Consider the following 26,862-nt stretch of genomic DNA (forward strand, 5'->3'; position numbering starts at 1 on the left):
ATGTATCTGCATATTAAGTTTTTCTCAATAGGAATTTTTTTTTCTTTTAAAAAATGTTTTTTCTTATTTTTTTTTTTTTACCATCGCCATGAGTTATATCAAAAAAAGCAAAAAAAAAAGATAAGTTATTTGTAATTAGAGCTGCATTATAGGTTCATTTTATTTGCATATTACAGTTGTTCTTGAGCTATTCAGTGTGATATTATCTGTTTCTATTTACCATTTCTGTTGGTACCAGCCGTGTTCTTTATAGCACTCTCAAGGTGGTAAGAGTTCCTAAAGATGACAAGTAAAATCAAGGGGAGAACAAAATCTTCAAATTCTATGTTTCTTGGTGACTCTTTACTGATGATAGACTTGAGTTGCCATGTGTCCTTACTGAACTGCCTGTTATTTTTTATCAATCATATCTCCAAAATGCTCCAAAATCCTCAATGAATACAACGGTAGGTAAGGAAGTAGACAGTCCTTATGAGGACTTAGTGATTTTAGTTTTTATACAGCTCTTTCCTTCCAGGACAGCTCAGATTATTTTAGAGAAATTTTCCCAAATCACACAGAATCCCTGCAAGAAGTAAGATGAAAGAATTTTGCAACAAACTTAAGAGAAGAAAATTTCACACCTTTAGAGATGGCAATAAAAACAATACTATAGAAACAAATTAGTGTATGTACATTAACTTGGAAAATTAACGTGAAATAAATGAATATTTAATTACTGCTACGTGCATTGTCATACACTCTTCCCCTTTATAATTTAAGTGGTCATACTAAAAATAGTAACACTAGTGAGGCATTCTCAGCAAATGGCTGAAACCTGCTATCATTGAAGTATACTGGTTTGTTTAGTTCTCAAAATAATCCCTTAAAGTTGGTAGTTCTCTGTATCACAAGTGAAGATACTACAGCATAAGTAAATGGAGTAAATGGCCCAAAGTTACACAGTTAGTAAAAGGAAGGTCTGAGATTTTAATTCACCATGCTCATCTAATTTCAAACTTTATTCATTCATTCGCCCCTCACATTAGTATAATCCATCTACCATGCCTATTAGGCACCTCTGGGCATTAATCTTACCTTTCAGGAGCTTTGATTTGCAGAAATTTAATAATGTGCTCACAGGTGGTTCAAATAATGTTTTCTCTATTTAAATAAATTTGTAAAATATGGAGTAGAAAAGTTTAAGGTGCTTTTTGATTTTGTTTGTTTAGAGAGACAGGGTCTTGCTCTGTTAGCCAGGTTATAGTGCAGCAGCATAATCCTAGCTCACCGTAAACTCAGAATCTTGGGCTCTAGCAGTCCTCCTCTTCAGCTTCCTGAGTAGCTAGGACCACAGGCACATGCAACCACGGCCAGATAATTTTTTGAAACAATTTTCTTTTTTTTTTTTTTTTTGGGTGGAGATGGGGTCTCACTGTGTCACTTAGGCTGGTCTCAAACTGCTGGCCTCAAGGGATCCTCCTGCCTTGGCCTCTCAAAGTGCTGGGATTATAGTCACGAGCCATGCATCTAGCCTGTTACTTGTCTGTACTGCATTTCTTAGCATAGTTTAACATTTTACTCTACATTATCAAAGTTGTAGGCTAGGAAAGAACAGCTTTTCTAAATGGTTTAGATCATATACCTTCCTGTCCATGGACTGTCTCTGGAGATGTAAGTTCTATGGGAGTGCTTTTTAGGGCACTTTCCAAAACCTGAGTAGGTCCTTCTTGTGGTCTGGTCCCAACATTCTCCTCAGTCCTCAGCTAGCTGTTGCTATATTATCTCAGCTGCCAGGTTTCCTAGCTTTACCCTCTTTCTTCTTTATTCTAAATTATAAGCTGCTGTCAGATTTATATATCTAAACTTTGGCTCTGAACACTTTACCCTGCTGCTCATGAGTGAACTTGAATTTCCTTCCCTCTTCATACTAAAATAATTCCAGGTGAGCCAAAGGCTTAAATGGTGTAAAACAAAAAGCAAGACTGTAAAATGAGTGGAAGAAAACATAGCTGAATTAATTTAAAATTTTGTAGTGAGACATTGCTTCTAAACAGGATGTTAAACTACAAAACCATAAATCCATAAATACAACGTAGGTAAATTTGACAAAATAAAAATGGAAATCACTTATTGCCAGAAATAACGTAAGTCTAAACAAATTCTGACAAGACTTATAGTCAATGGCTGATTGATTTCCGTAATGAAGGGGCTCATTTAAGTCCATAAGCAAAAGACAAAACCATGGGCCCTTCATATTTACTTCTCCAGCAGTTTCATTGTTAAAATTTTCCTCTGAATATAATCACTTAGGAACTCCAAGATTAATTATAGAAGGATGCCTATTGCAGTATCGTTTGCACTAGTTAATAAAATTGGAAAAGGTGTTCATATCCATTATTTAGTAACTAGTTACATAAACTAAATGCAGTAAATACATATTCAGTTAGTTTTTTAAAAAAAAACAGTGGATCTGTATTGCTGGTATGAGCAGAGCTCCAAGGAATGTTAATTGTGAAAGCATGAGTCCACTAAAAACAATTCTTATGTTTTTTTACTTGTAAAATGCCCAAGAAACTATTTATGGTGGGTATATCAGACAAATGAGAATCGGCGAAGAGGACTAGCATAGAGATTTTACTTTTCATCCCTTTGAGAGTTGTGTGCATATATTACTTTTCTTAAAAATTAAGCAAAGAAAGAAGAGGAAAATAAAACAGCTGTATTTATTCCAGATGATAAACTAAACTCCGTACTTTGCTTTTATAGGGTACTTGAGCTTCTGACTCAAATCTGGTTTTTAAAACTTTATTTCTCATAATCTGTCCTTCCCTTAATCTCTGGATAGATTGAAATGTGTGCTTTGCATCACACCACTCTCATCATTTTTTTTCATATATATATTTAATTATTAAGTCCTGGGGCACATGTGCAGAACATGCAGGTTTGTTACATAGGTATACACATGACATGGTGGTTTGCTCCATCCCTCACCCTTTCAGGTATTGCTCCTAATGCTATCTCTCCCCTATCCATCCCCTGCTGTCCCTCCCTGAGCCCCCCACCCCCTGATAGGCCCCGGTCTGTGATGTTCTCCTCCCTATGTCCATGAGTCTCCTTTTCTCCTTCACTTTTAGAGCAAATGTCTCCTACTGGAAAGACCTCCTTCTCTGCCTGCTCTGATCCACCCATATTTCAATGCCCATCTTCTTTATTGCAGCTTCCACTGGTACCTCAGCTACAACTAGTGTTTCCCACCATGAGCCATCATTATTCCCAGGTTTTGTTCTGTTGGGACACTTCCTTCTTGGATTTTGTGTTATATTTCTGGGTTGTCTGCTGCCCAGTAGATGAAGAAGAGCAGGATCTGAGATCAGTGCACCTTGTAACCTCCTGGGATGCCCAGCAGGGAGCCATGCTTGGAAATGGCCAGAAGCTGTTCATGGCCCATTAGCATACCTGACAGATGCAGCATTGAGAGAGACTTCATGACCCACAGTGTCAGTGGGCAGGAGAAGAAGAAACAAGGGCAGTCACACGTGGTCATTAGGAGGGAGGTTGGTGCAATGTTTGTAGAGGACTGATGATGACTGGCTGTTAGTTTTGCTCACATATGTGTGTGTGTGTGTATACATCATTGATTATATATAATATATTTATGTATATTACATATACATCGTATATATTAATTATATACACACGCACATATACACACGTATGCTTTATGTATGTGTGTATATGTGTGTATATATGTATGTATGTATGTGTGTACATGTACACTGCTGTGTGTTTGGAATGAAGCAGGACACTTGGGCCACAGATGCTTACATCTTGATAGTCTATGCCTGAGGTTGAGAGATTCCATCAGGTCCACAGGGCAGAATTGGTGACGGCCTCAGAATGGAAGCACCGTCTCTGGGCTCCTGGCTTCATTCTCCTCGCCGAGTGCCACACTGCCACAAGAGCCTCATTGTGTCTGAAGCTCCCAGCGAACAAGGTTAAAGTCCACCCATTCAGGTGTCATCTCATCATTTGTATAATCTGGGAGTTGCATTCCTGAGTGGCCGACCCCTTTTCAGAAGCTGCCTAGTTGAGATGTCACTTCCCTGACAGTGAGGCACTTAGGCTCAGAGAGAAAATCACAATGTGCTCCCGCCTCTCTCAAATTTTCCCTAACAATTAACGCTGCACTAACTTGACACCCTCTTCCCTTGTTTGGCTTTGTAAACCCCGGTCCCTTTTTCTATTAATTCCAGACATTAATATTTTCTTTCACGCAACTGCCGCCATTCACCCGTGAAACAGTTTAAACATTATGTAGCTGTCAAGATGCCTGGGGATTACCCAGTATGCCTTGCCTGTGAGAAACTGACACCACCGAGGCCTAGTTTTGAGATGTTTATTTTGAGAGTACGCTGACAAGCATGAAGGCCTGATCCCACAGTGGCAATTTCATTTAATTAAAGGCCTCTTTTTATTATAGTTTTCCCCCACTTTTTTATATATATGTATCAGAATGATTGTTAAAGTCTGACTCACCAGAGGTGCTCTCTTCTGCTGTAAGGGGGAGGGGGTGGGTGGATTGCACTCTCACTAGTGAGCATTTCACTGAATGGCTGTGAATGCATTCATTTTTACTGTTCTCAGAACTGCCTCTGAACATGGTGTGTGTATGTCTGTGTGTGTGTGTGTGTGTGTGTGTACACTCGTGTGCATATCCAAGTTTAATAAAGACTGATGGGCATCTACTCCTATGTTATCAAACTTAAAATGTGAGATTTGGCTATGCATATGTGTATATTCTCACTTATTTAATTTTTTGTTTAAAGCGAACACCCTTGCAATATTGTAAGGCTGACTTCTCAAAATCATCCCTTACTTAATCTAGTAAGGCTTTTCACCCACAGCTGCTATTTTACTTCATAGTGATGTTAATTTCAGTTCAAATAGCTGGAAAATGTATTGCATTACATTTTCAGTAATTTGTAGTACTGGAGCTAAATAGAAATATTAAAAGGAGCTGAAAAAAATAAAAGATTGAAGTAATGCATGATGGATAGTAATGATTTGATAAATGTTGTGACAGAATAGCCTAATTAATTTTTGATATAATATTCCTAGACTATATTGGCTTGATGTTGATATCAGCAATTCATTTTAATAAATATTCTGGGTGGGGGCTATCTTGGGTACTGTCCGAGGCACAGGAAATATATCAGTGAACAGACCAGGCTGTTGGTCTTTGTATGCTTATTCGCTGTGCGGTGCTTCCAAATTAACTATAGTATCATAACTCCCCAAATTAGATTTTCTTCCTTTGTAGCATTATCAGCTGGCCTTCATTTATCTCCTCATTGATTGCTCATTCATTTAAGCCTTCTTCATTTACTATTCACTAGGTAGTAATGAACAATTGTATTCCAAGCTTTGTATCATGAGATGCACATGCATGTCACACACACACACACACACACACACACACACACACAATACATAAATTCATGTACTATGTTTGTGGGCATTTTTGTTTTTCTGTTTTTTTTTTTACTTCAATTGATCTGAGAAGTGTGGAGGAGGGTCTGCCATCAGCCCTTCTTTTTGCTTTGGGCAGAGTGACTGGAGGGACATTATTCATTTCTTTTGGCATCTGTTTCAAAGCTCCCAGGGAGGAGCCGGGCGGGTCAGCGGTGTCAGCGCTGAGGCCAGCTGAGGGCCCGGCTGATGTGGAGTTCAGCTGGCCGGGCTGAGACAATGTTGGCCGCTTTAGTGCAGGTGCGGGGAGGCAGTGAAGAATGGCAACTTTGTCAATTTAATCTCCACGCCTCCAGTTTCACTTGTAGCCCCATCGTGCCATCTTTTGAGGCAGTGATTCCAGAGATTTATTTATTATTATTATATTTTAAAGTACAGGATTCTGTTGAATCAGCCATCTGGCTAAATGTTTGAAACTGATTTCTTTCACTTTTCACTGACTCGCTGTACCTCCTAGGAGGGTTGGGCTTCTCCCTAGGACTTCTGACCCTGTTAGCTGGTGCTGATGGATTTTATTTCTTGAATTTTTGCAGGTAGCACAGGGGTGACCTGCCCACAATAAAACAAAACAAAAAATGCACAAGGAGCCCATTAATATTCTACCACTAAAGGGAAAAAACAATCATTAATTTGCCCCAAATTGTTCCGTGTCTCCTTCCATCCTCCACCTCCGAGGCCTTTAATCTCTGTGCAGGGAGACATTAGTCGGGGGAGTGGGGAAAGGATCTTTATTTAATAAAGGTCCCAGGCTTTTACATGTATCATAAAATTCTGTCTTGTTTTCTTTTTTTTTTTTAAAAAGGCACAAGTGATCCTTATGTGAAATTTAAGCTGAATGGGAAGACGCTGTACAAAAGTAAAGTCATATATAAGAACTTGAACCCAGTTTGGGATGAGATAGTTGTATTGCCAATACAAAGCCTTGATCAAAAGCTGCGTGTGAAGGTAATCACAGATGGCTTTCAAATCTGCTCCTTTATTAAAAACATTTCTCAGCATTTTCTCATGTCCTCTTAGGAGTGAACTGGCCAAAATTCTTTTATCAGGCCAGATTAAAAATATTAATACAGGAGAAATTTCTTATACTATTTGTTGACACTGTTTCTCTTCAATCAATGAGATACACTCCAGTGAAAATTAGAGTGAAAATAATATCTGCATTGATTGTATTTAAATCTACAAAATGTGAAAGAATTATTACTGGTAGTGCAGTGGTAACAAGTACTAAAGGCTTTCTCATTAGGAGTATGTTTATGCTTAATAGAGCTTCAAGCCACCAGTTGTAAGTATCAATTGCTGCAGCATCTGAGTTAAAACTGCATGAGTTGAGTGCAGGATGAGATTGCTATAGAAAATTTAGCAAATTTCTATTTAATTGGCAGATCTGCTCACTGGAAAATACTAAATTTTAATGACAGACTATTTAAACTACAGAGAGTGGTCCATTGTGCATAACATTTCAATGGATATAAATACAGCCTCGAAAGAAATTGTTGCTGTTATTTCGCTCATAGTAGGCAAAATGGGCAAAATTGAATAATTTTGTTCTCTGCATTGGCTTGACTAAATTTCTCTGTAACTGTACTATGCAAAGTATTTCAAGATCTGAAAGACTGATTTCAAAATTTCCAACCCATTGCATTTGTTAATAATTTGATAAACTCGGTTGGTTTACCATAATAATGTGTTATTGACCTCTGTCCTCTTTGTAGGTATATGATCGAGATTTAACCACATCTGATTTCATGGGTTCTGCATTTGTCATTCTCAGTGATCTTGAGCTTAACAGGTACCGCATTTTTGCTTTTTAATTGTTTTATTGATGCCATTTTAGAGGGAACTCATGATAATGTTAAATGGTGCTTGGTGAGGTCAAATGACAAAAACAGCATATCTGAACAAAGGAAAGAGAGCTTTAAAGTGTTATAACTCTCAGTGTATTTTTAAGGATTTTTCCTTTCTAGGTGTCAAATATATTAGTCAGATGTTAAATATTTTTAGTGCATTCTAAATTGTGTATTGGATTTCGTACTTTAATTTGTTAATATTCAGTTTCATTAACTTAAAATTAGAACAAGTGTTTACATTTTATTTGGGTGGTAGAGGAGGGGGATCAGTTAACCAACTGTTGAATTAAACAATGCCAAACCATTTCACTACCCTTGATATAATTGTTTTATTTTCACTAAATTTTGTGCTTTCTTAACATTGTGTCTAATCCTTATTCAAGGGAAGGAGAATTTTACCATAAGCTCCTGATGCCTATAGGTCAATACAATCCTGTCAAGAACTGGTAGCATTATTTGTTGCTTTTTGCTTGTAGAACCACTGAACGTATTTTAAAACTGGAAGATCCAAACAGTTTAGAAGATGATATGGGAGTGATCGTCTTAAATTTGAACCTAGTGGTAAAACAGGGTGATTTCAAGAGACATGTAAGTGGAACCTTCTGTTCTTTTTAAATGGCTCATTTTGTCCTTTTTAAACGGATCATGGCAATTGTCCTTTGATAGCTAGCAGACAGCTGAGAGTTTTACAGTTATTTTAGGAGGGGTGAAAATTTTTATGGAGTCTTAAACTATCTGTGTTTTAATACAGTGCTCTTTTTGAAACACTGGAAAGGAAATTCATTAAGGAATTATTTTTTGTGTGTTATTAAAATGGTCAGGTATACATTTGCAGCATTCTGGTTTCTTCTTTCTTTTTTTACTTTTAATTGCCAAGCTTTCTATTGGGAGTTCTTTTGGGAAGATACAAATTTTAATGTTTGTATCTAGTACTTGGAAATTTACTAGTACATGGAAATTTCTAGTGGATACAGTACCTATCAAAGATGTCTGTAACATCAGTGAAGCATTAGATTTTGTCACAGTATGATTGGGACTGTTCTTATGAGCAAAAATGTGGATACAAATCATAATCTTATTTTATTTGGGATTATATTTTATAATTCTAAGGCCATATTGGAACAAAAGCATCTTTGATTATGATTTTTTGAAAAGTATTTTTAAAGCCAATTAAAGTACCTGCTTTTACAGATGTGTTATAATTTAGCATATTTATAATGCAATATAAAAGTATAAAGCCTACTTATAATTAGGTCTCCAGTAATGCTTCTTGAATTGAGGCAGTGGGGTGGATGAGGAGGATACTTTTTATTTTGACATCATTAATGCTTTTAGTTATAGTTTTTATGATGAAAATCATGATTGATTTACTAGTAAACTCATGGAAGATGGCTTAAGGTGGTAGGAAAACTGTAGTGTAACTTTTCGATTGCCTTTTCAAAGATTCAGCTAAATATCTGCTATTTTTAATTTGAATTCCTTTATTACTTCTTTTTAAAAAGTGGCACTGTTGACACTTGCAACCTCAATAAAAGAGGTAGTTTAATGTTAAGGTGTTTTAAATCAATGTTGAAAATAAAAGTATTTTTTCTCATCCCACCTGCAGAAGGAGGGATTTTCTTTAGCTTCTTCTTAGTCTGGACAGCATTACTCCTGCAACTGTGACTCTGGGTTCGGTGTCAGTGGTACAGCAGGTGACTGGTGACTTGAGCTGGGGGCCAGGCAGTGTAAACAGGTATTATTTGTCACGTGGTTGACAACTTGCCAGCTGATATCTTCAAACAGTTTCTTATATATTCAAGCAGGGTTTGTAAAGGTAGTTGATTTCTCCATGAAAATAGCTGCATATTCAAATGACTAGCTTTGTGAATTTTTCTATAGCATATTAGATTATGTTTAGCAGTAATGTTGGCACTTAAAAGGTAATATTGCCAAAATTTGGAGTTTTAACATAATGCCATTTTAGTTTTTCAATTTATTTCAAATTGCAGAACAGTGAATACTGGATGCAGCTTGGATTTGTTTTTGTAAAAGATCTCAAAGAGGCTGTCTTTTCAGGGCTTAAGAACAGCCACAATTTTCTTCTGAGTGTGATCCTGGTTTCCTCTGACTCCCCTGCCTCCCATGTTTTAGACTTTATCAAGATGTCTGTCTTGACATCTCATGTGCTTCCTTCTTTTCTTGGGTCCTTGTCTGGCAGAAGCTTAGTGTACAATATATTATATATGTATACACACAAATATATGTTTATCCCCATGTATATACACACACCTATTTTATCTCCACATATATATACACACACACATATTTGGCTCCCTATGTACAGATATATATTTATCTCCATATATATACACACATATTTATCTGCATATATATACACATATATTTATCTCCGTATAGACACACATATATTTATCTCTGTATGTATACACACATATATCTCCATATTCATGTTGAGATAAATATATGTGTGTATGTATATAGATACATGTATATACACATATAGACATATAAATACATATACATATGGAGATAAATATGTGTGTATATATATATAATATACAGTATATAATATATATATAATGAAAATATAGAAAACTGCCTACTCTTATGTGTTCTGATTGGTAGTTTTTTACCATATATCTTTTTGATCAAAGAAAATTAATTGAGGAATAATTTATTCTGGGCCATGTGTGGTTATTCAGCTAACTGCATATTGTGAGCCCTTGGGGTATAATAGATTATCAGAATCTTTGTTCTTTTCATTGAGTTTGAGTTAATATTTAAAGACATTTTTATATTGGGATTTTAAGTGAGAATGACTAGCACTTGGGACTGGAAATGAGTAGATTATTTGAGTGAGATAATTTGTTTATAAATTTCTATTTTAATTTAAACTCTGGTGGACAGATCTCAATTTAAATTCTCAGTTTTTTATCTATTTTTTTTCCAGTCATTTCTGAGATAGCCTTTGTTGCTTTGGAACCAAGCTGACAAAAATTTCAGTATGTGCAAAATGTTTACGAATTGACTCTTGTGTCCAGGGACTTAAATGTATATGAGAATGGTACAGGCAGAAGGGAAGACGCCAGCCGGAATGCTGACAAACATGCTCTGTGTTCTTTTCCATGGCAAAAATAGGAAAAAGAAGTAGCTAAAATTATGGACTCTGTTTTCAGACTGCCTGGGTTTGAATCCTAGCTCCACCAGTGGTCTGGTTAATTCAAAAACTTACTTAACCTCTCTAAGCTATAATTTCCTCATATGTGAAACAAGGATAAAAAGAGTGTCCATTTTATAGGATTGTGAAGATTGAAATTGTCAATATGGTGCTTGGAATTGGGTAGTGACACTCAATATATGGTAGTTGGTAGCATTGTTGAATAGTAATAGTCATTTTTCAATAATTTCTTTACATGCTTTATCTTGTATAATTGTTATTAAAAAAAAGAAATGATATGTCAAATATAGTTACTATAGGCCCAAACAGCCCTGTGTGCCTAAAAGTTGGTAATTAATTTTGGTGGTTGGTTTGGGTGAAAATATCTGTTACTATTTCAGAAAAAAAAAAAAAAAAACAAAAAAAAACAACAAAACAAAACAAAAAAACAAAAAACCACCAAAACCCCTCATATTAATATCCAGGTAGTAGTACCTACAACTCTGTCATATGCTGAATGTTGAACTCACAATTTCACTGGGGGACATGTAATTAATGAAGAGTATTTTCCAGTCATTTCTGTACCAACATTTCTAGTTGCTGGTCAATGCAGTATCAGTGGATTTACCCTGAAGGCTATTAATTTTCTGGTTTCTAATGTATTGGGAAAACATTGGCAAAGTGGATTGGTCATTTACCTAAAGGTATTTTTTTCTTAAGAAAAATAGTAAATGTGGTCTGCTTGATTAGGTTTATAATTGAGTTGTAATCTCCCAAATTTATCCAAGTTGTAACAACCAGTTAGCTGGTTAACCAGCCAGAGTAGAGCTCTGCAGTACTGAACAGTTACAGGAGTAATGACAGGGTTTTGCTTGGAGAGAATTTATAGGCAAAATTCAGCTGCCTTCCTGTGACAGATGAGAGATCAAAAGAGAATAGTGGTGAAGTTTCTTGCTCTTCAGAATTTTTTTTCATTTCCTTAGATACTGTATTATCATATTTTCTTAATTATCCAATAATTAGTCATATTTTTTCCCATTGTTTTGAAGATTGAAATTTACTCAATGAAAGTAAATTGATTTTTTTTCTAGCATCTAAAACTATGGTAACCTAAATATGAACTACCAGTAGTCATGAATTTCTTAAACATTTTTATAATACTGAGTATTTCAAGCAGAAAAAACCTATTTTTTGAGAGAGAAAAATGTGGTGTTTTAAGGTAATTTTAAAAAATATACTTCTAAAGAGCAAACAGTATTTTTATGTCATTGCTTTTTCATACTGAATACTTAGAGAAAATGACATAACACAGCCACATATGTGATTTTTTTGCTGTTGTTTCTATTTTCTTGCTGAAACATGCTTTCTCTGTAACCTCAGAACTTGGATGTTAATTATCTCAATGTAACCTGGACGATCTAACATAATTACATGGATGATGATTCTATTTTTCTGTTTTATTTTGCCGTTTTCACCATTCATGGACACAATCTTCAGCGTTGGTCAAATCGAAAGCGGTTAAGTGCCAGCAAGGTAAATATACTTTTCTTCTTTAGATCATTTGGTTAAAAACTTTGTCTTTGTAGCAACTACAAATAACTACATGGTAGATATTACCCAACCTTTACATCAAACAGAATTCTTTTCTTCTTACTGCTGTTACGAACAAGAAAGCAACCTTCCTTTAAAAATTTATTTAATAAGGGTATTGCCAGATGTTTGAGCTGACTCTTGTTTTAGTGGTGACATTTTATATGTACCTGCCATGTTAGAGTGTTACACTTCATTAAGCTTGGATTATTTAGAGTTTAACATGGTTAGATTCAGTCCCTTTAGGAAGTTATTTGCCCTGAGATAGAAACTAGTGTCTGTGTTGTAGGGGCAATGTAAAAGTTGAAAGAAATATGTGGTGTACTTTTTAAGTCTCTTTAATATCTTTTGAAAAAGCCATTTGTAATGTTTTTGCTAAAATTTCCTTTAAAGCTTTCTTCGTGAAATACTGGTTATTTATTTTTTACAATGCTAGCGTCTTTTTAAGCAATTATACAATTCTGCCTGATTTATAAAAGGTGCAAGAATGCATTATTAATTTATGAAGTTATTAAAGTAGCCAGTTGTAACACAAATGACTAAATGTGAAAATCAGTGTAAAAATACAACAAAAATGTATTTATAACAATTTAGCAGCACCACTATTTTGTAAGGAGCAGTAACAACAAAATAATTCATATGAAATTATGCAGCATTTGAGACTCTTCCTTCAGTTTCTGAATTGTGGTGGTGGTGATGGTGTGTGTGATCAGAAGATATGTAGATGACCTCTGTTAATGCCTGTATTTGCACACTTACATATTTTTACACACAAATATGCCAGCTCTGTCTAACATCACTGTACCTGAGTTACTTATTTCTCTACATAATAAAGAGTTTGAAATTGGGGGCACTTCTAGCTAAAAGATTATAGTTTGGATATGAAGGACAAGCTAAGAGAGAGAGAGAATTTTAAACTGACTTTTACTAGTCACGTAAGAAGAAAGCAAACTTTCAAATCTTGCTTTTGCAAATAGAAATGAAACAAAGTTCTGACTCATACTAAAATACATACCCTTTGCAATTTGAACGCTTTAAAATCATTCTCATAAGATGTTTCGTTGTCCTTTGAGTCACTTGGTTCCCAAGACTCTGATTCTTTTTAGAAATCAAATTAATATGCAATAAATAATAACATGGAGCCATCTCAAACATTTCTTCGACGTCTGCCTTATTCCTTTATAGTCACTAGGGGGTAGAAGAACATCACTTCTCACCACAAGACAAAGCCCAGCTCTCGCTCTCCCATATTAAGAGTTTCTGTAACCACCTAAAGCAGTAAAGTTTCCCAGAATGCTTTGGTGAAGCCTGACAAAGCAGTATTTTCTCGTTTATTGATTCTGCTGCTGCACTAAAACACTGGTACTGTACATCAATAACCATCTTTAGTTAGGGAGCTTTGGTCTGTGGAGGAGCACTGGCAGTTTGTGGAAAAACATAAAGGCTGGAAAGAAAAATTGTGAGCTTGGGGAATATTGGAGTCTAGGGAGGACAGGAGAGGTTATGGAAGAACAGCCGAACGAATGAGGAGGGATAGAAAACATGTTGACGGCCTGGATAAAGTGATCAAAAATATGAAGGGAACAGAAGATCCCGGGGAGTGGTATTTATATGTATACTTCAGATTTGTGTCTTAAAACTGAACTGTTTGTCTTTTTTTTTTTTTTTTTTTTTTTTTTGCTTTTTTCCCATCATAGTAGTTTCTCGAATTTGACTTGAGTGTTCTGGGCTCAGGGATGTAATACATGCCCATCCTGAGTATACATGTTTAATAACATCCTAGATAAATACAGTTCATTGAAAGCCACTTATGCTTTTATTCAAGGCATGGAAGTTGTATTTTGCTGAGAATTTGTAATTATGTTGACTTTTTGCTTCTGCGAATGTGCAGTTAAAAAGAAAAAAGTCAGGTAGTGTCTAATTTGCCTTATGGAAATTAGGCCCGTGGAGACTTTATAGACACTTGATTAACAATCTGTAAAAGTAGTTAAAATGCCCTGGTCGGCCTATCTTTTGGTATTGTTTAAATGATAATGTTCTATTTTAGGATTTCCATGTTGAATTTAATATTATGTAACAATTTGACATAAAGAAGATTACTTAGCTATGAGTATCGAAAATTTTACTAGTCCCAAGTAATGTATTACCCAAAAACATAATTGGACTTTTCACCTAAATCTTTTTCTTAACTTTATTTAGTTAATTGCTTCTTAATGCAATAAATCTATAATTTTGCATCATCCAAAGGTTCCTGAATGGCTTTTGTAGATTCTTTTTTTCAACTATTTTCTTACTGTTCTTTCCTGGATTTCAGTATAGTAAATACAATGAGATTGCCTTTAAAAAATAGGTTCAGGTTTCACTCAAAAGCCTTTTGAAATGGGCACTAAATACGAATTGGGAATTTGATTTAATAGGAGACGCCTAGTTCTCTTGATGTATTGACTGTATATGATCTTAGTGTGACTAGATTTGTTTCCAAGCCTTATTTCTCTCTTTTCTAATTTGTGTAACAATTAGAGAGCTAAAAAATATTAACAGTGTTTATCTTATATCAAATAGTCTAATATAAAGACAAAAAAAGCAATGATGAAAAATGGCTTTGACAAATTACTGTGTTCAGAAACTTTGCACAAATTCTCTGTCTCACACATACACATATACACACACCCCCCACACACACCCCTGCTATTATTTGGGTGTATATAGGTGTTATATCTGACTATAATAGCTATTCAGTTACAGATTTTCTTTACTTTAGATGAATTTTCACTGAGATAAGCACATACTCTTACATAGCCTCTCTTTTGACCCATTGTTGTATGTATTAATATGTCTGCTGTCTAAAGTAAGAGACACGACTTATACTACTGTCACTTTTTTTTCTGTGTGAAATTAATTGACTAGTAGTGCCAATTGTTGGCCTGTTTGGTTTTATAGTCTTTTATTTTGGTTCCTCTCTGTTATTGCAAAGGCTGACCTCTGCAAGCTACATTGTCTAGGTGCTCCTATCAGCTGGCCTCCACCTGGCTATGTACACTGAGAGGACAGTCATAGAATTTGGAGGGAATGAATCCCTCCCCCTCCCCCCCCATTCCCCTCTCTCCTCCCCCTTGCTCTCTCCTCCTCCCCTTCCCCCATCCTTTCTACTTTCCCTCCTTCTCTCCCCATCTCCCTCTCCTTCCCCGCTCCCTCTCCTTCCACCTCTCCCTCTCATTCCCCCTCCTCCTCCCCCCTCCCCATCTCTTCATCTCCCTCCCCCCTTCCTCCCCTTCCCTCTCCCTCCTCCTCTCTCCCTTTCCTTCTCCCCCCTTTTCCTCCCCCCACCTCCTCTCCTTTCCTTCCCCTCCCTCTTCCCCCATTCCCTCCTCCCCATTTCCCCCTCTCCCCCTCCCTAGACTCCTGAATGACCTTTGTAGATTATTTCCCTCTACTTCCTCCCCTCCCCGTCTTCTCTCTCCCTCTTCCCCTCCCCTCTCTTCTTATTTCCCTCTCCTCTCCCCCTCTTCCCCTCACTTTCTCTCCTCTCCCTCTTCTCTCCTCTCTGTCTCCTCTCTCAAATGAGCTGCTTGTTGACCAGAGCCCAGGTGAGAACCAGGAGGAAGTTTTCTGATTGCTTTGTCTGTAGTCATATATCTTTGGGCGGAAAAGGAGCTACTCAAAGATGCCCCTTCTCTCATCATCTAGGTAAATGCCCTCTCTCACTGTACCACTTTCTCTAATTGAACTCACATGTCTAATTTCTGTCAGTGCAGGAAGTTAGTACAAGTAAAACCTTCTTGTAGGAGGAAACATGGTCCATTTGAGGAATTAAAAGAAGTGTGTTTTACCTGGAATTATTCCCCAATTAATAAAGTGCTTTTTGTTTGCTGTACTGTTTTTTGGTTCTCATACATTCTTTTTTTTTTTTTCCCCATTTATTTATTTTATTGCATTTTAGGTTTTAGGGTACATGTGAAGAACATGCAAGATTGTTGCATAGGTACACACGTGGCAGTGTGATTTGCTGCCTTCCTCCCCATCACCTACATCTGGCATCTCTCCCCTTGCTATCTCTCCCCAGCTCCCCACCCCCCACCGTTCCTCCCCTATTTCCCCCAAACTGACCCCAGTGTGTAGTGCTCCCCTCCCTGTGTCCCTGTGTTCTCATTGTTCAACACCCACCTGTGAGTGAGAACACACGGTGTTTGATCTGCTCTTCTGTCAGTTTGCTGAGATTCTTAACTGAATTCAAATGCCCATTCCTAGTAACACCTTTTACTTTTTTATTTTCTCAGTTAAACTCAAAGGATTGAAGAATTGTATACTCAAAACAGCCACATTTATCTATGTGCTTATACATCTATCTCTATCTGCTTCTCCAGTTTCAATCTGTGATCTAACGTAGCTAATTTATCTAATTTATCAGGGTGCATTCAGGGTGGTATGATCATAGACAATCTACCTAATTTATCTACCTGTTTCTACCTGTCATCTCTCTCTATTTTATCTATCATCAATCAATCAAATCAATCAATCTCAATGTGGCACTGCACTGACCCACTGCTGAATGTCTTAACCCTAATTCTTCTGCTGCGTTATTATGAATTCTAGGTCAGTATTAACCTGGACAGATATTGCAGGCAGAAATCCTTGCATGAGAATATATGTACAGTCTTTAACTAATTTTTAAAATCTTCTCTTAATGACTTCTAGAGGCTTTCCTCCCTCCTGGAAGCTGTATCCATGTTTAGGGGAAGCTATCAACTTACGAGAACTTTCAAAGCCCTTATGTACTCCATACCAGAGGGACAAAGGGACTGTCTTTTTTAACATTTCATCAGATCTCTCCTCTCAATGATGTTTGGCTCCATTGTGCCCCCAAACCTCTAAATGAGCACATACTCTTATTGTAGAACCTATTTGGATACAAAGAGGAATCAGAATTGATGAGCATCAGAATTGATGAGCAGGTAGGAGAGATGAGAAGTAGTGATGGGGGTATTCAAGGCGTGCAATGAGATCATCATCCATCTTGGCCTTGCAGGTGGGTGGAGTGGGTTGGTCACTGGTCTCTGTGTTGTGCTCAGGGAAGCTCTCAGATTAAACAAAGAGTGAATCTCATCAAATGAGAAGGAGGATGAAATGAATGGAAACATTTCAGGATAGAATAATGTGGCATATGGTAAGAGCTCCAAACTATTTGTTGCAGGGCTCTAAACAACTTGCTTTTCAGTGTGTCCCCTGGACAAACTGCTGCTGGTAATGGTTAGAAATCCAAATTCCTGGCTCCCATTTTTTACTTCTTCAGTCAGAAACTCTGGGAATGAGGCATAGACATCTTTGAACACGGCTTCTAGGTGACTGTCAAGCACCTTCAATTTGAGAAGCACTGAGAAGGACTAGGGTATGCAGAAGGATGCTGGGAATTGTAGGACTGGGGTATAAAGAAGGATGCTGGGAATTGTAGAAGAAGCAGGAGATGTAAGGAAGGGCAGGCGTTGCAGGCCATGGCTCTGGCTACTAACCCTAAGGTGATGGAGGTGGGCTAGGATGAAGAAGTGAGGCAAGAGAGGTGCTCTGGGTGCAAAACATAAAAAGGTACCTGGGGCCAGGTGCAGTGGCTCATGCCTATAATCCTAGCACTTTGGGAGGCTGAGTCGGGTGGATCACTTGAGGTCAGGAGTTCAAGACCAGCCTGGCCAACATGGTGAAATCCCATATCTACTAAAAATACAAAAAATTAGTCTGGTGTGGTGGTGCACTCCTGTAGTTGCAGTTACTTGGGAGGCTGAAGCAGGAGAATTGTTTGAACCTGGGAGACAGGGGTTGCAGTGAGCTGAGATAGCACCACTGCACTCCAGCCAGGGTGACAGAGCAAGACTCCATCTCAAAAACAAACAAAAGGAATCCAGGCGGCGGCAACAGCCCTGCACTTGGGGAACCTGAAGGATGAGCCCTGAGTCTCACTGCTTCACTCTACTCCCAGCACTGGGTAGGGGTGCTTATAAAGTATTTTAAGTAAAAAAAGGGACATAGAAAAATAGAGAAGTGAAGGCTAGCAGGATTATACATGTAAATCAAGAAATACAAGATTATTAATAGGATTGCACATGAGTCCAACATTTTACTTTGAGCTACCTACAGGTCAGGGCAATAAGAAAATCTTGTTGAATCACATGGCTTTTTTTGTGTTGTCTTTTCATTTTTTTTTTTTTAAATAGTAGGAAATGTATCAGAAGCATTTCCCTGGTCCTAAAATCTGAGAGTCATTGGGTATGTATAGTCTTTAATTCATTTTTTAAATCTTCTCTTAATCTGATTTTTATTTTTAAGTACAAAAATTGAGTGACAATTTTATCTTATAATTTAAAAATACTAAATTTAATGCAAAGCTTTAATAGCTAATGTGTTTGTACACACAGATTATTCATAGCTCTGGAACTGATACTGTTTTTATCTACAAGTATAAATCGCAACTCCTGTGGACTTTTACAAGTGGGAAATTTAAAAGGTTTTTTTTTTTTTTTTTTTTTCCAAATTCTCATGCAAGGATTTCTGTGTAGTTCTACGATAATTTATGGGTCCAGTTTCCTCTTCAGATGATGGAGAGGAGCTACAGAGAAGAGTTTTCCCTGGGAGCCTGTTGCATGGATGTATGGATCTTCTCATGTCATGCAATAAAAGCTGTTGACAAGGAACAGTAGTTTTACATGTTGAAAAAGCTTGAAAGGAATATTTCAGTGAAACATTTTATAGGCTCAGTGTTTTCTCTTGGTTTTCAAAGCAGTGGTCAACATAGTTGGAATCTGACTTTACTACTTATTTTTCTTACTAAGTTGATTTTTTTTAATGCATTTGTTTCCATTGACTACTTACTTTCCCACAATGACTTAGGAAAAACAATTAATTAAAGTCAAAATGGGATGGATTGGCACCATGGGAACACTGATAGGTTTATCCTTCTGTCTCTGAGACTATGTATGAAGTACCAGTATCTTATTTGGCACTTGGGAGGTATGCTCTGGTCAGTGCCTTTCCTTACTGCCCTCTTTATTGGTTGACTGACTGGTATTTTGCTATACATGAGAGGGTATTTTGGATAATTATGTCATGGGTATTGCTTGGCATAGTCAGTTCTGGAGTGCGGCCTAGCTGAATGTCACCTTGCTTTTGACGGCCACAGGCTGTGCTTCAGCTCCTGACTTCTTCATGTGCTCCTTTTAGGATTTCTTTCCTCCTGACCTCTCTGCCACTCTTCCCAGCCTGGAAGAAATAAGAGGCACCAAGCTGACCAGTCCACCCTCCCTCAGTTTCCTCTGCAGCCATGCCAAGGAAAAGAGAGATTGGAATTCACTATCTCCCCAGCATGTCCCCAGGCCACAAACATCAAATAATGCATGCCACCAAACTGTAGTCCCTTTTGTGTATTCCAGCAGTGACAGCACATTCACTGTTTTTATAATGCATTCCCAGGTCAGAAACTTAGGAGGATTCTCTACCTATTTGAATCCACCAGGTATAATTTTAGTCCCACTCCAAAGTTTCTTCCCTTCCTGCCTTGGGCTTGTCTGAACGAGAAGTAAATCTGTGTTTTCAAAGCACGTTTAGAGAAGTTAAATCTCTTTCTAAGTTGCACAGCACACCTTGTTTTCACTGTGAATAACCAGCCAGTGTGCCTTAGATGGAAGTCACCCTTTCTGTTTTAGAGGAATGGGTGGGGATTCGGTGAGGTGGGGCCTGAGAAAGACAGAGCAGGTGAATAAATCAACATAGGAGTAGCAAAAGGTCTGATCCTTTGGGAGGAAGGAGAAAAATAACAAAACCCTGATGTACTATATTGTATCCATTATGTCTGCTGAGAAATTAGGGTCAGGGCCCCAAAACTTTTCACTATCTCCTGGTGTCTGTCTCAGTTCAGGTGGGGTGGGTTCCCCTGTGATGGGTCATTTCCTTCTCTCTTTTCACATTCCAGGCTGCATTAAGATGACAAATTTCACATATAGGCTCGGGCACCGGCATGAAAACCTAAGCTATTCAGCTGAGTGAGTGCAGATGAGTCGATTTATTGTGGGGGGAGAAAGGGGTGTTTGAAGAGCACAAAAGATTTTTGCAAGCCCAGCTCTGCAAGAGAGCACACATTAGATGGCCCAGGCCCTACCCCCAACCCTAGACTCCCTGGTCTGAAGCCTCACCAAACCTATCAAGTACAGGGAAGAGAAATAGTAAATGAATTAAGAGACTTACTTAAAGTACACATACCTCCTCCAGAATGTGTGTCTCACAGATGAAACTTTATTTGAGAGATAACCTTATAGCGGTTTGCAGAAATATTTGAGGTGGAATAAGTAGAATAAAGGTCTTGTGTTCTTTTCTATCTGTGAGCTCTGCAATAAATACTTCTCCTGCCCTCCCTTTCGGAGGGGGAAACAAAAATCTTGGACAGCAGAGAGCAAGTCCATCAGATCAAACATGACTGCGTTAAATACTAAAATGTTCAAAGTCCGACTGAGATAGATAAAAGCTTTGATGGAAAGTGGATATTTCCCAGGGACATTACAAGCAATAATCCAGATGTTATGGCGTAATGCAACGAGTGTCCGTGGATAGATCAGGAGCTCCAGCCAAGCCGCGCCTGATACAGGCCTCAGCCTTGCCCTCCCATGCTGTTCCGCCATATGGAACCGATCTCTAGGCCCCCTTAATAACCAGCTTTGGATTCCATTTTCACAGAGCTCATAGAGCTAAGTGGAGCTGTTTTATGGACAAGTTAGATAGAAGCCTTTCCAAGATAAACATCCAATTTGAAATTAGGACATACCAAGCCGCAAAATTATTTTAGGGCATATTTCATGGAAGTGCTGCCATTTTTCTTAAGCAATTGCCAGACTGTAGGATGCCCTTTGATCTTTTGTGGACATTACTCCCTTTTTTATAAAAAGGATTTTGAAATAGTTGCAGTGTTTAGGGAGGAATATATCTGTCGGAACTTTGAAGCATGGCCGTGGGACAGGTCATGCTTTAGCTTGTTGGTTGGCAAGTCAAACTTTAAGAAGAAAAAAAGCAAAAGGAAGCATTGCAGCAGGATATATGAATCAAAATCTCATTTTTGTTTTAAAGGTAGAAGTTTTTAGCCCATGTATCTAATAAGCTAAAAAATGTATTAAGTATATCAATATCTATATAGACGTTTATAGATATATGTATATATGTATCTGCATATATGCAGATACATCTATTTATATATTGTGATGGTGTGTATTTATGACCAATATAAAATCACTTAAACTGTTTTATAAACCTTTATTGAGTATGTCATATCTGGAATATATTATTTTTATATAAAATAACAATAATAATGATCATATATTATTCCAGATGGAACACATTCAATAATAAAAGTTTACGACATAGTTAAAATATTCCTATATGTATATTCTCATATATATATATGAATATATATATGAAGTAAGAAGGAATTACTCATGTTCACCAGAGAAGAGGATATTTCTTTGCTTTTAAAATTCTTTCCTCATCCCCTTCTGTTCTGTCTCGGCACCTGCAAAACATGTGTGTGTGTGTGTGTGTGCGTGCTCGTGTGTGCGTGTGCGCGCGCGAGCGCGCATGTGCACACGTTCATGTGTGTGTTTTAAGAGAAAAGTTGCATGGATATTGATATGGTTAGACTTTGTGTCCCCACCCAAATCTCATCTTAAATTGTAATCCTCATAATCCCCACTTGTCAAGAGAAAAATGAGGCGGAGGTAATTGAATCATGGGGAAGATTTTCCCCATGTTGTTCTCATGCTAGTGAGTTCTCAGGAGATCTGATGGCTTTATAAGGGACTCTTTGTACTTCACTCGGCACTTCTCCTTCCTGCCATCTTGTGAAGAAGGTGCCTTGCTTCCTCTCCACCTTCCACTGTGATTAAGTTTCCTGAGGCCTACCCAGCCACACTGCACTGAGTCAATTTAACCTCTTTCCTTTATAAATTATCCAGTCTCAGGCAGTTCTCTATAGCAGTGTGAAAATGGACTAATGCTGGTATGAAGTCTGGGAATATGTGTTTTCTTGAATGTATTTTGTTTAAGGTTGTCATGCATGATCAAAATGCCTAGTGTGGCATTGTTGCATCCTTTATTAAGAGTGGTGGAGTGACCTGGGTTCGATGAGGTAAGCTGGTCTATAGTGACTGTGGTACTGACATACCAATTGTTGTGATAAATTGTGACTAATGGGTGTCCGAGCAAATTGGTGTCTAAATGATCTGGAAGATATAGTTTGCGATGACAGGAATGAATATATAGTGTTAGAAATTCATTGCTTGACGATGATGCTCAGCACCATTTACATTCTTCAGCCCATTTATTTCCCCTTCAATAAAGAAGCCTATGCTTGTGCCATTTCACTTATTGAACGGACATCGTAAATGAACTCTGCTAACTAAATGCAGCATGTGGATCATGTGGGGATCCCAACTCAGACAAACTTAGCATGCAAAGGCATGGTTGAGACCATCAGGAAAATGTGAATGTGCACTGTGTATTTAGTATATTAAGCAACTTATGGTTAACACCACTGAGTGTGATCACAGCAGGATGGTTATGTAAAAACAAATAGGGATTTTGGTTTAAGATATTTCAGCCAAAAAACAATGAAGGCATAGATAATGCAGGATTTGGAAGACAGTGAATCGAGTGGTTAAGTACTTGGAGATTTAATGTACTCTATGTACTCTTCTCTTTACCTTTGTGTATCTTTGAAAATTTACATAGTGGAAATTAAATAATGAAGTGTGGCTACTCTGTTTACAATTTAATAACAGGACCTTTGCTTTTTCCTACAAGGTGTATATGAATGTGAGGATTATGATTTAGAAAAGGACATAAAAGTTAAGCTACTGAACCCCTCCTGGGTCCCAGGTGCAGTGAGATGTACTTCATACACCCCCTTCCCCGCTACCCTCACCCCAAGGCTCTATTTGGATTGTGAATCTTACGTGGTATAGGGCTTTTGGTAGTAGCCCATGGAATAAAGGGAAGTGGGGACAGAGTCAAATGTGAAAGACAAATTCAGTCATTATTTCTGAATGCCCACAGATATTTTGCTTCCTTGCAAAGCAGTACCTTGTTTTTGTATAAGATCTCTGGTTCCAGAATGCCTTTCTTCCTCTCAAACTATTAAAATAGCTAAAGGCCCATTTGAAGGAATCCCACCAAAGAGAGTATCTGGGTGGGAGTACAGGCCAGTGCCAAGTCAAAGTGTTGCATATACTCATCCTTCACTATATTATTACAGCCCCAAAGCTTGAGAAGGAAGTCACATAACTGTGACGGCAGGTTTGCAAAACCAGTGAAAACTAACACTTTTCACCAGGCAGGGAGGGATTTTTTTAGAATCAGATATTGAAAGTTGGAATTCCTATGATCACCAAAGTCACTCTCAGGAATTATAAGCAAGTTTATATGTCATCTTTATTTTTTGCTTTAGTCCTCTTTGATACGCAATCTACGGCTGTCTGAGTCCTTGAAAAAGAACCAACTCTGGAATGGGATTATAAGTATAACTCTGTTGGAAGGGAAGAATGTCTCAGGAGGAAGCATGACAGAGATGTTTGTCCAGTTAAAACTGGGAGATCAGAGGTATAAAAGTAAGGTAAGTTCTATCTTTCCATAAGGAGAAAAATATCTTTAAAATGAAAAAAAATTTAAAAATTATTTCCTACTTTAAATTTTACAAAAGTAGAAATAATTTCTGTTTAGCCCTCGTAACTACATCAAGGGGCAGGAGACAAAATAATTGTATAGATGCAGTCAATTAATGTGGGTACTGTTTTAATTGCTTAGTATAGTTCATATTAATTAATTACTATAGTAATATAGTAACCCAGAGCTAGAGAAAGCTTATTAAATCATATATTTGGATGCATGACTTATTTTCATCTTGAAAATAAGCAAACTGTGTTTCATAGAATGTGGGAAAAGGATAACTAGTCTTCAAAATGCTACAGAGTAGAATAGCGTAATATGTGATATTTGGGTTAAAATACGTGAGATAATTAAAAACATTTTCAGGATTATATACCCTTTGCTTTCTCTTGCTTGCTAGTCTTTACACCAAAAATAGTATCTAGTGCTGCTGTTTTTTTTTCCGTGATTAAACGTTATGATAAACTATCCAAAGTATTAAAAATGATTCATTTTAAATGAAAGTAATGGTATTTTTAACTGTCTTTAAAAATAATTCATCCTATTCCAGCGATCTAAATTCCATTTAATTTTTAATCTTAGTAGTTTGCTGTGGATTTTATTTTTAACACTATAGTCTTTAAACCATGATAATTAATTAGTTTTACATAACTGTCAGACAGGAATATTTCCTATTTATGGATTGAGGGAGCACTGGAGCACTTAAAAGTTAAATCACTTGCCAAAAGCCACATAGGAAAAAAAAATTAGTGGACGATTTTGAAAATAGACCCGAGGATATTTGCAGTTTGGACTTTCTAGCATCGAGGACATAGTAGATACAGACAAGTTGGAAAATGATTTTGGGAGATAAGAGGTTGTGTGCACTGCCCAATTTTCAGTGCAGAATCAAATATTAGATGTCATTTACTGTAGCACAAAGTAGAGAATTGAGGCTCATATTGAAGAATAGTTTACAAAAAATGTGAAAATTGAGGACTCGTTATGACAGAAGTATGCAGATAATTACTTTAACCAGGTAATTTCAGGCTGGTGAGGGTATCCAGGGTAACCACCTCTCTCTGCTAAGATTTCTTTAGCTTGCCAGGGTCAGACTAAGGCTTTATGGAAAAATTATTCATCGCCAAGCACATTTAGCCCTTTGGACTAAGGTGAAGTGTAGAATTAGTTCAGTATCTGCTACATTCCCCCTTCAGGAATACTGCATTTAATTTGCAGCCTAACAGGGTCCCCCCACCCCCAACCTAGTTTCTAAATTCTGTGATCCAATATATTAAGCCTGATGTGAAAAACAGCTGAAATGATTTTACTTGACATTGGCTGCAGCCAAAGTCTGAGCTCTCCATGTTTTTCTCATGCAAGAGTAGTTGGTACCAGCGTTTAATGCCTGACACTGCACCCATACAGCCTAATCCTCCGGGACCAACATTTTTGCTCACTTTGTATTCACAAATTTAGTCTCTATGTAAATGAAACCAAAATGAAAATCCTGCCAATGAACCAAACACAGAAGCAGTTTGAATCACTTTTGAAGAACACAGAAACACTATTGGAGTTTTCAAGTCAGTCTTGTTAATCTTTAGGTTTGGCTGCAGTGGAATTTGCTAGTCTTCCTCCAATTCTAGTGACTGGATTCACTAACTTTAGATTTAAAAATAGGTGGCAATATGCAAGTCGTGGATTTCTCATTTAGCGCCTCTGACAGATGTTAATTAAGACCCCAAACTGTTAATTTATATAGTTGGTAAGCTGGCACTGAATGGATATGCCAACAAAAGTGTTACTTGCATTTGATTAAGCAATTAGTGTGATCTCCTGTAAGATGTCTGTTGATATATGTCCGCTGTGTATGTATGTGTATATATAATTTATGGTTTCTCGTGAGGTAACGGTATTCTTTGTAACTTGGTGGATAAATTATTGGATCCAGTGGGCAGCTAAGAGAATAGTAATGTTTTGCCAATTCTTGAACCCACCAAGTCCCTTTCATTCTAAAAAGGGAAGTTTACCTTTATAAGGGGTGAGGTCCATCATCTTTATTTCCTGCAGTTTAATAGTGAAATTAATGTGTAGCTTCTGTAGCAATGAATGACATTTTAAGAAAATAAATATTATAACTGCATGTTTTCTAGACACTGTGTAAGAGTGCAAATCCGCAGTGGCAGGAACAGTTTGACTTTCACTACTTCTCTGACAGGATGGGCATTTTGGACATTGAAGTGTGGGGAAAGGACAGCAAAAAGCATGAGGAACGTCTGGGCACGTGAGTCGCCTCTGCTTTCCAGTGGTGGGAGCTTGTTTCTGCATGGGGCTGGTTCTGAGAGATGATCTTTATCTGTTACGGGCTGAGGGCACCAGCCTGCATCCCCCACCCCAGAGTGAGCTGGATGGCCAGTCCTAACTGGGGAAAGTTTGCTTTGTGTTTTTGTTTGTTTCATTGGGAAATGTCATTCGATATTGATTAAAATAGTGCATGTAAGGAATTATCTAAAGTAAGTTAACCTGCCATTTCAGACTATTTGAAACATTTTATATAAGTTTCCAATATACCCTATAATTTTGGTTTTGCTACCTACTGACATGTTATATAATGTAGTAAAGGTCTAAGAAAGGCTAGGTGTTCCCATGATGGAAACATTTTGCTGTCCTAAGGAATGGAATTTGAGGCCAATTCTATTTTTTTTTATTTCTTTACTTCTGGACCCTCTCAACTTAATTGAGACACTCACATGTGTAATGAACAATAATATCAATACGATTGCTTCTTCCTAGGGTTGTAGTGAAAAATGCAATGGAATGAGGCATCATAGGTTCTATAACTGACATACAGTAAGCAGGAAGGAAATGTTCGTAGAAGCACAGATCATCTTTGAGCTTCGGAAAGCACTTTGAGTTAGTGATATCATGCTCATTTTATAGATGATGTAATGGAGCTTCAGAAGTTTAGACATGACTTGACCTTGGACTTAATCATGAGCTCCAGAGTCAGGATTTTCTGTTTTCAAAGACCAAGTAGTTTTCTCCATCAAATCATTTGCCTTGTGTTCATTCTGTACACATACCATT

At 37.4% G+C, this 26,862-nt stretch overlaps 1 protein-coding gene across 11 annotated transcripts in view; it reads left to right on the forward strand.

The window, feature by feature from the left end:
* Positions 1–26,862, forward strand: part of MCTP2 (multiple C2 and transmembrane domain containing 2) — a 262,031-nt gene that overhangs the window by 103,964 nt on the left and 131,205 nt on the right. For 10 of the 11 annotated variants that reach the window (XM_032252795.1, XM_032252799.1, XM_032252797.1 and 7 more), the window contains 6 exons: positions 6,314–6,456; positions 7,224–7,300; positions 7,835–7,946; positions 12,016–12,051; positions 23,579–23,743; positions 25,929–26,059. In XM_032252795.1, the coding sequence (XP_032108686.1) occupies positions 6,314–6,456; positions 7,224–7,300; positions 7,835–7,946; positions 12,016–12,051; positions 23,579–23,743; positions 25,929–26,059 (664 nt within the window). Of the gene's footprint in view, positions 1–6,313; positions 6,457–7,223; positions 7,301–7,834; positions 7,947–12,015; positions 12,052–23,578; positions 23,744–25,928; positions 26,060–26,862 lie in introns of those variants that run through there. The other variant, XM_032252805.1, reaches the window with a different exon arrangement.

The sequence above is a fragment of the Sapajus apella genome, unplaced genomic scaffold, assembly GCF_009761245.1.
Source record: "Sapajus apella isolate SASKATOON/1434 unplaced genomic scaffold, GSC_monkey_1.0 scaffold80, whole genome shotgun sequence".
NCBI classification, from domain to species: domain Eukaryota; kingdom Metazoa; phylum Chordata; class Mammalia; order Primates; family Cebidae; genus Sapajus; species Sapajus apella.